This window comes from Centruroides sculpturatus, unplaced genomic scaffold (assembly GCF_000671375.1).
Source record: "Centruroides sculpturatus isolate CEXI.00-Female unplaced genomic scaffold, Cexi_2.0 scaffold111, whole genome shotgun sequence".
Lineage (NCBI taxonomy): Eukaryota > Metazoa > Arthropoda > Arachnida > Scorpiones > Buthidae > Centruroides > Centruroides sculpturatus.
Window position 1 is genome coordinate 286,291 of NW_019384655.1, and position 18,961 is coordinate 305,251.

The following is an 18,961-nucleotide window of genomic DNA, read 5'->3' on the forward strand; positions in this document are numbered from 1 at the left end:
TATATCTTTATATTTTAGTGAGCAATACAGATTTGAATTTTGATTTATGTTCAATGAAAACATTTTATTAATTCCTATTATCTTTGTACCAGTATAAAACAGGATAGCTTGCTTAAATACAATATTGGATAGGGCTGACAAGAAGTAAAGGTTGAGAACCTCTGGTTTAGACCATTGTCTATGCCAGTTAAATGTTTTAATCATTAAAAACATTGCTCACCTTATATTTTCTGCTCAGGTTGAAATCTGCTGCAGTATAGTATCTGCCTTTATCTAAGCTTCTAGTTAGATGGAATCAAATACATTAAGTTGGTGTGATTTGATTTAAAAAACATTTTTTTTTATTTAAGTGCCAGAAGTATCAGTTTTAAAACCATATTAGTTCATAATTCTGGTCATATTTCCTTCTAAATTATTTGATATTTCGAAAGAAAACATTTTGTAATAAAAAGTTAAAGTAAATAATTCTCCTTATCAAAATTTATTTTTCAAATATTAAGATTTATAATCCATTTAAATAGTTTTAAAAATAAAGAAACAACAAATTTACAATTGCTATTAATCATTTGACTTAAGTTAAAACTCAAAACTTAAGTTCAATAATTGTTAAATAAAATATTTACAACTCTGCAAAATCCTTCGATTAACTTAACAGAGTGCAAAATTCAAACACATCGGAAAATTCAATAAATTAACGATGACACTTCTTTCCTCTCTCAATAATAAGTGATACAAACACAAAATACGGTTAACACAATGGCCAATAAAACTGTTATTTTAAACATGTTAAACAAATTTACTCAACTTTAAGAACAATAATCAATATATTGATTTTAAAATACTGTTATCTTTGTAAGAGGGTGTAACGTGTTTAAAAAAGTTGTTGTTGTATAATTTATTAATTTCTTTCCAAAAATTAATTTATGTTTAATCTACAGTTGTTCTTTAAATTGTCATGAATATATTTAATATATGACAATGACAAATAGCAGAGAAAGAAGGCACAAATATCAAGAATTTGCAATATTCGGATGAAGATGAAATATCAATTTTGGAAACAGAAAATTGCCATAGCATTTTAGTTTTAAATGCACTTTTCATATATATATAAACTTTTTTTTTGTGATTTTTTTATAGGTAACAATGATACTGCATACTACTTCTGAGTATAATTCATTCGAATAATCTTAATTCTAAATTTTATATACTCAAAATGTAATTTCTCTCTCTTTGATTTTTGCCATCCGTCGTGAACTGTAACAATAAATTGTAAAAACAGTTTTAAGTGTACAGTTACATCTCAGACCCGTAATTTGGATCCTCAAGATGACGGAAGCGGAAGCTGAACACAACATTCGGTTCCGGGATACAGAGGCAAGTTCAGTTCGTACTTGCTGGAAAGTCCGGGAGGAACGAACCGACCACCCAGCCAATGATACTTCCCTTTGAATAATTTGGCACACTTTTTGGGAGCTGTTAGAGAAATCAAAAACTCCGGCTGGAGTCCATTTGGATCGCCATTTTCTATGTCCCAACCTGAAATAAATGAGAACTTTGTTTGCAATTAGTCATCACAAATATCATTGTAATACTATATAAATTAAAACAAACCTGAAGGTATATCGATGCTACATAATGGTATATGAATCTTCATCAGTTTGTCAATGACGTCGACAAAGTCGGGTCTCACGGGTGGTTTGAAACTGAAGCCGAACAATGCATCCACCACGAGATTGTACGAATCTGTGATCAGCTGTGAATCGGGAAGAAAGGAAAGAAAGGGAATCTCCATTTCTTCACACTGCTTGGTCAAATTCTTGAATAACTGTTTGTTTGTTTGTTTGGGATAAAATACTGATGGTTCGTATCCCTAATAAACAAAACAAAATTTATCAATTTTAATTAAGTATAATCTATATGACACTGCATAAATAATACTAAAAGCACATATCCAAAGTATAAATAATGTTAAGATATGATTATGATTTATGGTGATTAGATACTCCTACTTGAATTTTTATCTCAAAAGCTGATAAATTTACTTTTCTGTAGATAATATTATCATTTCAAAGCACTAGAAACTGACTGTTGAGTTTATTGTATGTTAACTTGTTGCTATAAAGGGGATTTTGATGATTACAATTATTGTATGCTTTAAAACAACAACAACAAAAAAGATACAGATGTCTTTCTTTACTTGCATTTAAGAATATTTCTGATATAGTGGACAGACTTTACTTTCACAAAAGAAAGGGATCAGTGATAAAAAAAATCAAATACGACTCCATTATAAACTAGAGGGAGTTCAACTAAGAAACAAGTATGCAATCTGTTGAAAAGACCAATTTAAAACCCCTGGTTTGATACAAATACAAGGTCCATACAGGTTATTCCATCTGTGGTTCCCTAACTTTCCATGACCAATATTATAACATTATTCCCTGACTTATTAACATCTTTGCATTTTCCCTTTTCATTATGTAATATTTGGCCAAGTCTATTTAAGCCCATTCTGTACACAATTATGTAAATTTTTGTATTAAAACACTCTTTATTGACTTACAAAAAACTTCACATAAAATCGATTATGTAATTATCTACATCATATAAAAAATTCATGATTTAATTTGGACTAATCCGTAAACTGTATTTAAATAAAATAAAAAAAAACACTCGCGTGTGCTGTAAAATCGAATTTTCTTAAAGACAGGAGGCGGGAAATTCAAAACTAATTTAAACAGAAGAAATCGCTTATCGTATGCTATTTTTGGTCTAGCACGGACCCATTCGAGGTCATTATATATCTTCCCATCTTTTCCCGAAACTTAATTCCTTTAAAATTTTTCTTTCCAATGATATACATTTGTTACATTTCTGTTCGTATTTCCACAGTTATTGGCTTATAACTTTACAAATTATATTTTATCAGTTATTATTGCTAAATAATATTGAAGATCTTGTCGTTCTGTATAAATCAAGACAAATCTCGACGTCCTATCTCTTCGCCATCCAAAGTTTTGCTGCCCAAAAACCACACCAAATCACCATTTTCGGTGTTCACACGTAACCGCTACCCCTTGCACAGCTGCACACCCCCACTATCACCATTCTAAATATGGATGTAAACCTCCTATCCAACAAAATTTAAATTGTTAGATTACCATTTATAGTTTACGAAATATAAATGCAACAAATCTTGCCATTTGTTTGGTCGCTCCAGTTTTTGTAGACCTCCTTACACTGAACCAAATTTAAAAACATGTTCAGATCAAAAAGGAGCATGAGTGACAGACGGATTCCCAGACTTTCCCTGATTTTTAATGCAATTCCCTGACTTTTACTGCTAAAAATCTTATTCCCTGATTTTCCAGTTCTGTACGGACTTCTGCAAATAGGATGAAGGTCCAGAATATCTGGACATTTTTTTGACAGTAATGCAATTTCTTGCATTAACCATTACCTTAATTGCAAATTATCTTTCTGAACTTTTAAAGCTGTAATAATAATCAATTAATTGTGTGATTATTACAGATAAATAGTGAAATTATGCATAGAAATTATTAAAAAAATTTAGGATGCAGAAAAATAATATTGAGAGGATTCTTATAAGAGTTTGCAAAAGGATACTTAGGAAACTTTAAGAGGTACACAAATGTCAAAGCTTTGGGAAATAATGAAATGGGTGACAATGATGATAATTATTCAGAAGGCCAGATGATCACTCTAGGGAACTGGGATTGAATCCAGATAAGTCGAAAAACTACAGGAATATTTTTGGGGAGAGTAGTCTATCCCAATACGTCACAATCTGATATCTCCATTGACTAAACCTATAATAGGCTTGATAAAAAGGTCTTCTTAGTGCTGACAGAGTGTAGTGTGTCAAAATAAATAAATATAATAATAATAAATCAACAAGTACACTCCACTTGCGCTCAAGAAATAAGACAGATGTGGGGGATGGATAAGGTATTTATTATACCTGTTGTCCTCTCTTCTACTGGTGTCATACCACATACTCTAAAGTCTAGAAATATTACACTGTAATAAAAACATATTTATGGCACTATAGAAAAGTAATATTGAATGCATGTCACATTGTTAGAAACTTTCTAGGTGTTGACACACACACCAATAACACGCCTTAATCTTAACTTGTTTGTGTAGCTATGCTTTGACTTTTGTCCGTCAAAGAACTTGGCACCAGTATCAGTTGAGCATGACATTTGCAACATAATAATAATAAAGTCACTGAAAATGACCAAATCAAAATATTGTGGGATTTTCACATTCAAACAGACAAGGTATTGGCATACAACATACCAGACATTACCATCATTAAAGAGAAACAAGTATGGATAATTGATGTACCATACCAAGTGACAGCAGAATCAAAGAGAAGGAACAGGAAAAACTCATAAAATATCAAGATTTAAAGATTGAATTTCAGCAAATCTGGCACATACCAGCCTAAATAATACCTGCGATGATCAGCACGCTAGGTGTTATACCAAAAAATCTCCACCAGCATTTAAAAACATTCAACATCAGTAAAAATCACAACATGCCAAATGCAAAAAGCTGCACTTCTTGGATCTGCCAATATTTTACGCTGGTATATTATACAATCGTAAGCTCCTGGGAGGGCTCAATTTGAATGTAATCTAATGCCAGTATTTGATCTTGTTGCTGTGTGTTTTTTTTTTTGTTTTTTTAAGTCAAGATAAATTATGTACATAATAATAATAATTACTCAGGAAAGAAACTGTATGTCAAATATTCTCGCCTATATTTAAAAATATTAAACAAATGCTAAAACATTAGGTTAGCATTTTATATTTTACTATTCACATGTCTTCTTAATTTTTTTAATATTAAATCAGAACTGCTGTAAAAGGTGATAAACACACTAAAATAACCTTCAAGAAACATTTCTTCAAGGTTATTTGAGTGTAATTTTTTCATACAGTGTATTCTCTCTAATCCAATCTATTCATTGTACAAAGTTGATCAGGTTTATGAAAAATATACACAGGTATGCCTCGACTTATGTCATTTTGAGTTACGTCGTTCCCGATTATACATCGTTTATCAAAAAAGTATATGGAAAAATAAAAGTCAAGTTTAAGTCATTTTATTCGACTTTATGTCTGTCCGCCACAAATACTGAAGTCGTAATGTCACTAGAAAAATGTTTAAAGCACATAAAATCATATTATAATATATACATTTACAAGTATATACTGTATTTACAGTACATGCATTCGTAAATTTAAATTACTTTTTTCTGTACTATATTAAAAACTAAAATTTATTTGTTTATAAGCTTAAAATAGATCCTTATTAACCATATATTATTAAAAATGCATTAATAAATAAAATACAGAACGGGAATTGGTAATTTATGGTTTAGCCTAGTGGCAAGTAGATTCGGAGACAAGTAAATTCAACTTACGTCGTTTTTCGACTTAAGTCGTTCTCCTGGAACCAATTACCGACGTAAGGCAAGATATTCCTGTATATGCTTAAAAATTTTTTACAGTATATTCAATATAGAATTTATGTTAAAATGTTTAATACATGTTGATTTTATAAATCATACATGAACAGTAGTAAACTTTCAATTGAAAACATGTTTTTGCTGAAATATTTAATGAAAAAGTAAACAAAAATGGTTTGGATTAGCGACATTACACCAATCCAATTTGTAAAGTGCCGCATAAGAAATAAAAATCCACAAGATTTACAAGTCTCTACATTCACATTTTAACATCATAAAAAACTGTACCGTAAGATTTGGCTGAAACACCATCAAAATAGACCAATGCTATAATTGTTGCAATAAAATTCAATTTGAAACACTTTAATATAGATAATATTAAGCCAAATCTTTAAATTATTTTCTACTTAAATAGTTGCATGACATAAAAGCATTCACTTCAGTTTTCAATTTATTTATTTAAAAAAGAAAAAAAACTTATTACCGTTGCTGAAATCTTGAAAAGATAGAAGTTGTATAAATATAAAAAATTAATTTTTAGTTCATTATTTCCTTGCATGTTTGCTTTAACTCGCCAGTGAAAAATCTGAAATGTAAATGTGATCTATAAAACCAATTTCTATTCACAGGAAAGTATGCCAAAGTTCACAAATCCCAACTCAAACACATACTAAATTACTACATTCGATTTCCATTTTCCAGTATCGAGTTTACCTAAGCTATTAAGTGTATTTTACGGTTGACAAACCAAGAAGATTCGGTAAGAAAGGCTCGCCGTTGCGACGACAGGTCAAACATTCGTAGAATTTTGATGGCGTAACGGAGTCGCCGATGAGTTAAGCTAATAATCGAACGGTATTATGACGATGATCATACAAGATAAATATAATTTAAATAAAATAAAAATTTCAATAAAAAAAAACATATAAATTAACAGAAGGAAGTTTGACTATGTAAACACTGCAGTCAAAATATTTAAGTAAGGAAAGAAAAACATTAAAAGTATATAAATAAGTAGATGAATAACACTTAAATGAATAAATATAAAATAACAATTTTTTTCTGAAGATAAAATAATGAAATTATATTTTTTATTGAAATATTTTATTATTAATTTCATAAACATTTTTCTTGCAAACAATCTTCAAATTAATGAAATATTGTGCTTTTAAATAAAATGTTTCCACAACGACACACTTTAAACCATACACAACATATTGTAAGTTCATAAACTCAAAAATGTTAATTAAAGAAAGATTTCTTTAATTAAAACTTAATTTAAAATATACAGGTTATTTAACGTGTTTACACATTTTAACATGGTTTATTAATTATTGGCAATTTTACCTGGCTGTTATAATGTGTATATAACATGGGAAAGTATTGCAAATCTTGATGTTTCGAGACCTCCAAACTCAAAACAAGTGGAAAAAAAAGGAAAATAATTCCTAGAATATGCATACGTGTGTTGTTGTCCATTTTGTTTAATATCTTAGGATTGAGAAAAGATTAAAAAAACAAAATTTGTCATAGTAACTTGTATATAAGGGGCATTAATACAATTAAATTTTGAAGTACATTATTAAAGGGGGAGGGGCGATAGAGCAGGGTTACAGATCATATATTGATTGGGGTAAAACTTAATGAAAATGTTTCTCATATGGGGTTTAAGTTCTTTTAAAATAAAGATTTTTGGACTGCAATTTGAAAAAATTGTAGACCAATAAATTCCTATTATCATCCGTTCACCCTTAATTTCGAGAATGGAGTTAGATATATGAAAGCCGAGACCAGATATGGAAAGATTAGGAGCAAGAAGCTCCAATTAACTATATACAAACTTCCGATGCAAACCAGAAGTCATGTTATTTCAATTCAAAAATTTTCACCTGAAAGAGGTTAGTTAGATGACCAACACGACTGTGTTGCTAACAGGAAAAGTATGATGTACAGGAGCAAGACGCTACTAATTTGAGGTGGAGAGCATACAGTTTAAATTAAATAAATTTTAAAAAATATGATTAAAAATTGCAACTTGGCATTGTGACAATGTCACAATAAATAATTGCTTGTATCTTATAAAATTTTTCCAAAATGCCATCTCAAATTTTAAAAAAATCTAGTAACTTGCTGCTGAAATTTTTATATTACGCATCACTCTTTTTGTATAATCCAATTTTGGAAAAGTCGTTAACAGGTGCTGTATAGAAACTTTGCTTAATGCATTCTCACTTAACATGTTACTTTCAAGTAATGTATCTATAGCAGTATCAGTGTGTATATAATTAAACACTTACTAATTATATTAGTTTTTATATAAACAATCTATAAGACAATTTGCCAACAAGTGGATTGCAATCTAATGATTGGCGCACACTTTTATATTACAAATCTTAAAGTACATAACAATTTATACTATCCAAACCAGTAAACTTTAATCATTTAACAGTCATTGCATTCAAACTGTGGAGATACAAATTATAATCTTTGAGTGCACCAAACACAAACTACTGACTAAGCTAGGTTAAGAACAGGGCTGTGGAGTCGCGTAAAAATCTACCGACTCCAACTCCGACTTTTCCTTATCATCCGACTCCGGCTAAAACACCAAAACTCCACGACTCCGGCTCTGACTCAACAGCCCTGCCAGGGCTGTGGAAGTCACGTAAAAATCTACTGACTCCAACTCCGACTTTTCCTTACCATCCGACTCCGGCTAAAACATCAAAACTCCACGACTCCGACTCCGCAGTCCTGGTTAAGAAACACTGCTCTAAAATTGTTAATATTTTAAATATTGTACTTTAAACATCAACTGTACTTTACTCTTTAAGGACAGTTATTTGTCGAAAATTATAAATTTCTGCAGTTATACGTTTGTTATTTTAGTAGCAGCTATCATATATTTTATCTGATATAAAAAGTAAACAAATAATATTTATAACGTTGTTATTTTAAACTAGATTTAAAAGTATAAAAATAAATTTTTAATTGTATAGAATAAAAATTATTTTGTTTTAATTATAAATGAATATTTTATTTTGATGTAACAGGTTATAAAAATTCAAAAATACAAAACCAAATGCATTAGATGATGAATAAAACTGTTTTTCCTTCTGTTTTATGTAATATAGAATTTATAATTAATACAAATGTTTTCACTCTTCTTGTCAAAATTAATAAATATATTACTAACAAGATAAGCAGCAGCCATATTTTGAAGTGGTTTCTATTGATAACTTTTGAGTGATGGCATACAGAATTCACAGAATACACTTAAAAAAACCCTTCTTCTAAAGACTCAAAATTGATGAATAAAATTCAATACTCACATTTTAATAACAAAATATTTTAAAACACTATTTAAAGTTCACTTTTTAAACTATATTTTGCATTAGAATTCAAAAATGAAACATAAAAATACTTTTATTTAAATTTTTAATTTTTTTTATAGAATCATATCTTCCCGACTCCTTGATAATTTAAAAATTTGAGTAACTACCATTAAAGAACTACATCAGAAAATATAAATTTTTGAAATTTCTCGCAGCTTCAGATCGATTTTGTAGCTCAGCATCGTGTATTTTCCTATGATACTGCAAAGTGGAATTTACAAATGAAAAGAAAAGACCCAAAGCAACAAAACTCTCAAACTTTTAATCAATTTTCTTATTATTTAATACTGTAAAGTTGGAATTTACGGATGAATTTTGCTTATAATTTTTAGGTTTAAAGATCTGAGCAAAGACCATTTCAGCAGTAGAATACTTGGATTGAAATTTTACTTAAATCTGCTCATTTATTACACTTTTATTTATATAAATATAACTTTGCAGGTATTGAAAACAGCAGTTTACAGATCACTGAAGTTGTGTAGTGAAGGACCCAGATAGTATTCCACTTAGAAATAATAACGTTGTCAAGTGCCGTTATCTGAATCCAACCAAAGCTTGATGAATCGGGCTAGTCCCAAGCCCAGATTAGGGAGGATTAGCAAAAGAGAGAGCAATTTTTAGGAAGAAAATTAGTAAACACACAAAGTGTGATTAATAATGCTGGAAAAATGAGAAGGAGATGTAAATATAACTTTGCAAAGCTACAAAAAATGCAAATCAATTGTAAAAACTCCAAAATAAATTTGCCAATTTAAGTTAACAATCTTTAAAACAAACAAAACAATACTTTGTTTTTAAAATTTTATATAATTCTTCTCAATAAAAATTTAATATTAGTATTAAGAAATAAATTACTCTCAATTTAAAAAATTGTGAGGATTATAGGACAATTTTCTCAATTTTATACTAATAATATCCAAATTAACTATGATATTTTAAACAACATTAATAGAATCATAATCTATTATAAATAAAACAATAGTTTTGCATCATTTCCAATACCACATTTATCAGGCCTTATGAGATCTTATAACAGCATTTGATCATCAAATTTAACTTGTGATAAGTGTTAAATATAATCACACCCAAATATTTATTACACATACATCACAAATATTAATATATAAATAACTGATCTGCATATATAATCTATAAACTTCATACGGCCAAAATTCTATATAGCCAACTTCTAAGTCTACATCATATTCTAAGTAAATAAAAATTATAAAAAACAATAATCTATATTATTTTCTCCTCCTCCTCCAGTGTTATTAGTCTTTCTTGGAGTTGCTACTTTTGACTTTATTCATAGTTCTTTCTAATCCTTCCACTTGATAGTGGATAGTCACTATACTTCAGATAAGAATCTTAATTAATTTATTCTGAATAAAATTAAATTTTCTCTTCTTTATTTTCTTAAATCATAATAACAAAATTTATTTTGCTATTATGATTTAAGAACTTTTTATCAGTAAATAATTGTTCAAGAACATAAAAGATTGGTTGAGTCTCAGTATGAAAGCTACGATTGATAGACATTTGTGGTACTCTGCTCATAGGATTCAGATTCATTGTCATTCTATTTAGCTGCAGACTTTATGTATGTATATAAACAATGTAAGCTTTTAAGAAATGTCATTTATTTATATGTCATTTTATTTGAAGTTGGCCATGGATGATGAGGATAAACAAACTCCAGCATAAATTATTCACAAAAAATCATGAGAATTCGGACCACTCATATATACAGTTTCTATGAAGACTCTATTCGTTCTAATTAGAAGTTATCTGTAACTCCTATTTACTGTTTAAACTTCAGTCTTTTTCTTAGGTTCATTTAGACATCTTCCATGTTCTGATATTGATAATGCAAAGTTATTAGAGCAATCATAATAACCGTTTTTAAGTTTTTGACAATTTTAAGGCAGAGTTGATAAATTTTCTCTTTAATAATGCCCTAAAATAAGCTGCTACATATTGTTACATTTAGGTTTTGAAAAGATTACATATTATATCTGCGCTGATTTACACTGAATCTATCAGATATATTCTATAATTGGGAGACACTAAAGACAATGTCACACATGCAGATTTTCTGACCATTCTGTACATTTCTTGAAGAAGTACAGCAATGATTCTCAACCACTGTGCTGTGGCACTTTAGTGTGTTGCCACTGCGAATACCCATACATAAGTGACGTCAGACTAGTAGTTTAATCGGTTCTACCTTCCTAGAGAAAATAACCAACTGTGTTTAAAAGTCACTGTTATGATGTCGCCGGTTGTCCAAAGTAACCAAGTGTGCTGCCAAATTTTTAAATTATTAAAAGTTAAACATGACGAAAAAAAGATTGAGAATCACTTAAGTACCGTGTCATCCAAAATGAATGCTATTCATTATTGTGCAATATAACTTTTGCAGACAATTTCAAAGCGATCCACCACATAAGACAAACATTCTTTAGTGATAACAACAGTTCCAGGAGATCACAAAACGATTCCAAGTTTGCAAACTGCAGAACATAAAACACCTTCTCTGTTACAAAGTTGCCATTTTTGTTTACGATGCTTCCTAGAAGTAGTTAACAACACATTTGAATGCAGATGGGAAATGAAACTCCAACAGTTATTATTCCATTGATCAGTATTTGTCACATACTTCTTAGATAATAATTAACATAATTACAGTTATTTAAAATTGTGGAAGACCATGTACAAAAATTTCTCATACCATAACCATTTTACAATTATAATAAAAGACTATACAAATCAAACCAAAATATTAGAAAAACACATTTTCAAAGCTGTAAAGCAGTATTCTTATAATGAAACAGTCAATCATTATATATTTCTTTTATTATATAATTCTCATTACATTTAACTGAATCATTTCTAATCCTATATTTTCTAACAGTTTATATAATATCATAAAAATATTACTTACAAACATCTTTAAGTGTCTGGCACAGACGAGTCCGTCACCTCCATTATTACCCGGTCCGCAACATATCAACACCGTGCCACCTTTGCCCATGTTTGAACGAGGGTAAGTTTTTGCAATTGCTGTAGCAACACTCAATCCCGCCAATTCCATCAACTGGTCGACGCTGTAGCAATATTCATTGAATAGTTCTTTATCAATATTAATGGCTTCTTCCTGACTGAGGAAAAAAAAAGAGAACAACATTATAATTTAATTATTCAAAAATTAAGAAAAGCAATTTAAAATTACCATTTGATGCAATTTCACTTCATTAATGTAATGAAATAAAAAACATTAATGACAAGAATGATAATTTACATAATTTAAAAAGTTTGCTGATGTAATAGTTCTACTAAATTATTTGACCTTTTTCTGTTTATAGATGAAACATTTAATTTTCTACACATCACAAGTTTTTCTTGCTCTGTTCTGTAGATAGAAGCCTCAAATCATCATGTATATTCTATTCTAGAAAACTCACCTTCACATCTGAAGGATCTCCTATAGATGTGAAGATCTTTCTGCTTTGCATTACAAGCAAAATATGACCAAAAGTATCATTCATTGTGACTATGATGGAGAACGTAGAAACAGGCTAAAAAAATTTGAAGTTATTATTTCAAAACATCCAATTCTTTCATTCTGCTTCTTCATTCTCCACTAACTCACTCCGAGTGTTCCATAAAAACACAATATTTAAGTTTTTATTGCAAATTTATTCCAATGTACTACAGAATATTACTTTATTCATAGACAATTCCATGTTTACTATTTTATTCAATACAATGAAGTTTATTAGATTAATGCTCCATTGTTTCATAAGAATAGTAAATATGAAATTGCTTATTGATTTTTGAATATATTGATGCTAATGTTCCACTTAATAAAAAGTATATGAATGGCGTATAAACTCGTAAAGGTTAAGAACCAATGTTTTAAAAGCTAGAAGCTTACTTTCCTACGTATTTTAAAACAGTTATTAGTTTTTACTGTTATATTTATTTATATTAATTTTATATATTTAAACAAATACTTTAATTATTGATTGATTGGTTAACAAGAAGCACAACCTTAGAATTACACGGCAATACACAACATCACCCATTACAAATGCTGGTTGGCATCGTATCCAAAAGGTTGGCATGTATGTGGGATAGGAAACAATGCCCAAATCCATAAAAACTACAAAAAATTATAGGGGCATGGACTGAATTTAAACACGAGTACTTGTCAACAATAAGTTTGCCTTTTATTACGTAGCTAACATTTTACTGTATTTTAATTCTTAAAATTATTAAAATACTTAATAAAAATCCATTTAAATTATTAGAAAGTAACTTCCTATAACTGAAGTTCTTTAATTAAATTATACAGGAATATTCTACTAAAAATCCAAATTTTATCAATCCAACATATATTTTTGCAAGAAATTTATCAATAAGTATGTTGTTGCTGTAAGAAAATTCCACTTCTCTGATTAAATTCATAAAAAATATATCACTCTGTCTGTTTCTATTCTTGTTTTATTCCCAAATTTCTACAACTGTTAAACTTTTCCTTATAAAAATAAAAATAAAGCAATAAAAACTATATTTTTATGCAGAGAAAGTATATATAAAAGTTTAAAAAATATCAGAAAAATTCATCTAACTGCAATTTAATTAAATTAGACCATCAAAAATTATCTTGCAACTAAAATTAAACAAGTTAATTTCAGTTAAAAGGGGGGACAAAATACATTAAAACAGAAATTATTTATAAAATGCACAGGTGGAAGCGAACATAGTTTCCGTGCCTTTTCCATTCATTAAGTCCAAAATAATTAATTTAATACCATTTTATTAAAATTCGGAGATTTGCCTCGTCACAAAATGAAATAATCGCCACAAAGGCAGAAATGAATTTTAAAATTGAAAATATTTCTAATGTTTGCAGGATACTGACAGCATATATACTTTATTCGCATTTCTATTTGAGTTCTTACATGTATTTCCTCTTATTGAAGGAAGAGTTATATACAAGTCGACCCCTCCTATAACACTGTTCATAATTCCGTTTTATATGAATTCCATGTTGTACGAGTCACTCAGATTTTACAAATACGTGTGTCAGGCTATGAACGGTTCATGTATTTGTAAAATATAAGTGACTCTTACAACATGGAATTCATATAAAACGGAATTATCAACAGTGTTATAGGGGGTCGACTGTACTTTTCGGATCCTCAAACCGTGACAAAGCCCAATAACATGTTTATTTTGCATGTAAAACATTAAAAAAAGCATAGTTTTCAACTGAAAAATGTAAATTTTTCAAATTTCTAATTAAAAAAACAGCCAGAAAGATAAATTTTTAGTACCAAACAGTGATTTTTATCGGATATTAAGAATTAAAAATTCCTTCTTGATCAAGAAAAAATGCTGATATATAATCAATAAAACTTGTGGAGACCATAAAATCACTCTTTTTCTCTAATTAAAAATTCGATGAAAGGTTATTAAGAGCGCTCATCTACTTTAAAACTAATTATAATAATAAACGCAACCAGCTAAATGATTAATTAACTTTTATCGACTTTTTAAAATTTTTTTCTGGTGTTGTTATAAAACGTATTTCTATAGGTTATAAAATTCTGGTATGCGATCCGCGAAAGAAAAGGATTGGACGGTTTAAATTAGCACTTGTTTCATGTCATCAATTATTTCAAGTTAATTTTTTTTTAATTTTGAAATAGATTTCAAAATAAACCAATCACAAGGCTTATATACAAATTTTCGAATTTTTATAATTACCCACAGTGCAATGGTTTTCGAAACAAACCAATCACAAAGACTCCAAATTCAAATTTTCGCATTACCCATTTCGTCATCGATTTCACTGGGGGGAAGACCAATAGAATCGCTCCAATTTCTTTTTTTGAATTTCCGCCATTTTACCTACGACTTCCGAGTTCGTAGAGTGGATTTGGCAGTTTTCTTCTGGAATTTCGTGACGGAAAGGCTCGATTTTCTTAACGTTACGTGCGCGTTAGAATTAAGGAAGAAAGTGAAATACAAAAAGCAAGAATGAAAAATGGCGATGATTATGCAAAAATAGTTTGAAGAAACGTCTATTAATATGAATACGCGGCAGTTAAAGTAGAGAAAATATGTTTACTCACACGCGTTTATGTAGTGGGAGTAACAGATGCAGTTAACATATAATCGATACTGAAAAATTGCAGATGTAAGAGTTAAATTTAATAATGAACATGCCCAAAAATAGATATATATATACCAATTTTATAAGCACAAAAGTCAACATTTCAGTTGCTAATTATAACAGAAACGGTCCGTTAATTTCCGCAGAGGTAAATGGCGATGATGATAGAAATGAAAGTATAGATAAATGCAAACGTACGAAAATTTCCTTTAGCAAGTCGCCATGGCAACAAAACCCATAAGCGAATATTTTAAGCATAATTAAAGCTTTCACACTGAAAGAAAATTAGTAATAAAATGTACAAAACTTTCTTTCAGTTCTAATCGGACTCGACATTTCTAACTCGCTCTCCTACGACTTTTCATATATTCCTTAGTTAAAGATTAAAATCGTTTGATTTTTCCATAAACCAATCAAAATTTCTCTTTTAATCGCTTCTAATAAGCGTTCCGTTCTAGAAATATCAATTTTTCTATAAGAATTTGAATCCGTGGAGCGACGGTGGCGCTAAAACGGCAACTAGCGAGTTAAATATGACTAAACGGTATATATTTCGATTGTGTTGAGTAAAACGACTGCGGAGTGTCTCCCGAACATAATCCAAATCGATTTAATTTGCTGTTTGTTGTCGTGTCGATAAATAACAGGTTGTAATAATATCATATACCTAGATTACTGAACTAAACTGGAGATTATCGCTTGATGAATTTTGTGGGGGGTGCTCGGTTTTCTAATTAAAATACTCTAAATTGCAAACTAATGATATTGATAAAATTAATTTACTAATTAACTAATTTTAATCATTATTTTTTTTTTACATTGTCAGTCGTTAGCAGCGCGTTGAATAATACGGTTTTTACAGTGGTGGTGTGATTTCGGGGGTGTAAAATGATGGGGGAATTTCCCCTAAATTACTACATCGCTCGATAAATATGGCTTCATCCCCGGAGCGTGTATAGAAATCCCTAAAAATAAACTAGCCACAGATCTAATTGAAAATACAGGAAGATAGTTTAAAAGCACGCTTGGCTAACTCTAGTCTTTAACGTTTTGAATGATATATAACCCAGCATAACAGAGAAAAAAAAGGGGGATTCGTTTGTAAAAATCATCGATCGTGCGTAGTTAACAACAAAAGTCCATTTGCAGTAATAGTCATTAAAAAAGAAGCAAACAAAAAGAAAAAAAAATTGCACGTAATTCGTTTCGGAACGAAGAGGAACTTAATTAGAATTACGCTTTAAATAATTAACGTCAGATCGTATTACATAAAAATAAAACATGGCCAATTTATGCAAATCGAAGTAATTGACGTAAACAAACAAGAAAATTGCGTTTTTGTGTATTTTAAAATTTTTTTTCCTCCTTTTAATGTTGCGCTCTCTTAAGTGCGGGTTATACGCGACGGCATCGGATTTCCCGTTCTTCCCTACTTCTAAGCCGATTTAAAGGTATTTTCTATTGTTAACTGTATCGAGCATCTTACCTGATATACAACAGGTTATCAGCTTTAACTAAATTAGTTTCTGAATAATCGGTTTTTCCACGATCGACACTTATACTCTTAGGCCTTCTACGAAACGAGAAACGACTTGATTTCTTGTCACTCTTCTCCATCTTTTAGCTGCTATATAAATATATATATATATATATATTTAGAGTTTCTTCATCACAAGCCGACCAGCCGACTCGTCTGGTTGTCTGACATGCTAGGTGAGATGTGGGAGACGTTGGTTCGGGTCGATGGAGAACAGTCCATTAATAAAGCCAAGGGACGAGAAACCAGAGATGGGCTTACGATTGTTATTTAAATCGTTTATCTACCGTTTCCACCTCGAGTAAACTATGTTACGCTATATTAAAATAGAAGTAAGAAGCGTAACAAGTCGAACGAGAGCCTACGGTTACGAAAATAGCGAAGAATTCTATAGAATTATTAAAGGATACCTGTCTTTACAGGTATAAATGATGCTGTTACGTAGCAACCGTCGGTCCCATCTGGGATGAGGATAGGAGGAAAATAAAAAGGAAGAGAGGGAAGAAGAAAAAAAAAAAAGTGTTTCTAAAGCGAAAAGTGCCCTTTGATAACCCGAATGGAAGATCGAGGAACGTTGCTTAGCAACCAAAGGTGCTAAAACGTTTGATTACCGAAACAGGTGCAAAGCAAATGGAGTTCCATTAAACACAGAATTGACCAAGTTCACCTTATTTACAGTACATACAAATGGAAAATATATAATATATATATATATTTTTTTTAAACTTTAAAATATATTTGTAAAAATACATTGTTTTTTTATATATATATATATACTATAAAATAAATATGCATGTTTTAAATTAATTATACATGCCATTGAATTTTTAACTGGTTACATGAGTATTTAAATTATAAACTAATGTTTTTAATTTAATTTTCCACATTCTTTTTTACTCTAGAAAAAGCCAAACTTAATATTTTTATGTAATTTTTTAATTATTAAATAAAAAAAACTGAATATAGTGATTCTTTATAATGCTCTTTTTTAATGAATTTCTGGAATATTTAATTTGTTACTATGCTTAATAATTAATTAAAAGTGTTTTAAAATAAAATAACTTAACAATCATATAAAATGTTTGATGTGTAAGTATTAAAATGCTTAAAGATTTATTAAGAATTTTATGTGATCCGATGCAAATTTAACGAGAATTTACATAAATAATTATTATTATATTAGCATAATTTTATATCATAATCTCATCTAGGAATTTCTGTTTTGAATGTTTCTATCGTACGAGAAATTTTCATTTTCCTCCCGACAAAATTAATTACCGAAAGATGTCAACTTAAACAGATTAATCCTTTTATTTAAATTTCATCTATTTAATATTTGAAATACCTTTCACTTGGTTTAAAAAAAATAACAAGAAAGGAAGCGGACAAAGTTACGCTAAATTTTCTTATAATAGTAAATAAAATTATTATAAATTTTTATTTTTAATATATCTTGAGCAAAGGAAGAGGATGGAAGAATGTGTTAATGATGAGAGATTGGAATTGAAGCAGAATAAACTAAGATTAATGGAATGCTACTTTTGCACTGACTTTAAATTTAAGCTCGGGACTGTTTAAATTACAGGAAATTTAAACAGTCAAGAGCTGTCAAAAATATGCCGCAACGTGTTGCTAGTATTTTTTTAAATTTGGAGTACCATTTTGGAAAAATTTTGTAAAACAAAAATCTTCATCATTTCAAAAGAACTTAAAAATTTTTAACGAGTCTTACCTTAGTCAAGGTATGATCTGTGAACTTCCTCCCTCTCTCCACCACTTTGAGTTCCATACTCCAAAATTTAATAGCATCACTGCTTCCTATATACAAGTTACCATGCCAAATTTCATTTTTTACTCTTTACCCCAACCTGACATAAATGAAAAACACACTCTCAAACACAGAATTTTTTTAAGTTTTTGGGTTTGGGGTCTCAAAACATTGAGATTTGCTAAAACTTCAGGCGGTAAAATTTGACACAATTACAATACCTTCCTACATTATAACAGTTGGGAAAGTAAAACTATTGAATTATAACTTATTAATAGAGTCAAATACCTCTATATTGAAAAAATTGTCTACCTAAAAAGCCACAATCTTTTCAGGTTATAACTGAATAAATCTTTAATTAAAGCTAAATAATTGCTTAGCTTTAATAACCTGGTAAAAATGTCTGGCTATTCATTTGGTATTTATCTTAATATCTATAGGTATTGATAGGGCTTGAAAGTGTCTTTTTGCAACACTACATATACCTACTACTTTCATATCTTTTCTGTCAAACATTTCAGAATGTCTAGTTACAGTTTTGCTGTAATGGATCTAAAAGAGCCATCAATTCATAATG

General features: G+C 29.5%; 1 protein-coding gene across 2 annotated transcripts; it reads right to left on the reverse strand.

Annotated features, from left to right (window-relative positions):
* On the reverse strand, positions 1-17,010 carry LOC111626398 (NAD(P)H-hydrate epimerase-like). 2 transcript variants are annotated; one of them, XM_023369760.1, is made up of 4 exons: positions 16,566-17,010; positions 11,840-12,056; positions 1,612-1,870; positions 1-1,536 (listed from the first exon to the last, which is right to left on the reverse strand). In XM_023369760.1, the coding sequence occupies exons 1-4, from the start codon at positions 16,694-16,696 to the stop codon at positions 1,322-1,324; spliced, it is 822 nt and encodes a 273-aa protein (XP_023225528.1). In that variant the 5' UTR covers positions 16,697-17,010; the 3' UTR covers positions 1-1,321. The 2 variants fall into 2 exon arrangements, with proteins under 2 accessions (XP_023225528.1, XP_023225529.1); XM_023369761.1 differs by lacking the exon at positions 16,566-17,010 and adding an exon at positions 14,671-15,212.
* Between the last annotated feature and the right edge of the window lie 1,951 nt (positions 17,011-18,961).

What these genes read in the sequence shown, in the direction of transcription:
- LOC111626398 (XM_023369760.1), bottom strand. Translation starts at nt 16,696, where the DNA reads ATGGAGAAGAGTGACAAGAAATCAAGTCGTTTCTCGTTTCGTAGAAGG. An exon ending in CCAGACACTTAAAGATGTTT is followed by an intron (nt 1,871 to 11,839) that starts GTAAGTAATATT and finishes TTTGTTTATTAG; the next exon opens with GGATACGAACCATCAGTATT. An exon ending in TAGCATCGATATACCTTCAG is followed by an intron (nt 1,537 to 1,611) that starts GTTTGTTTTAAT and finishes CATTTATTTCAG; the next exon opens with GTTGGGACATAGAAAATGGC.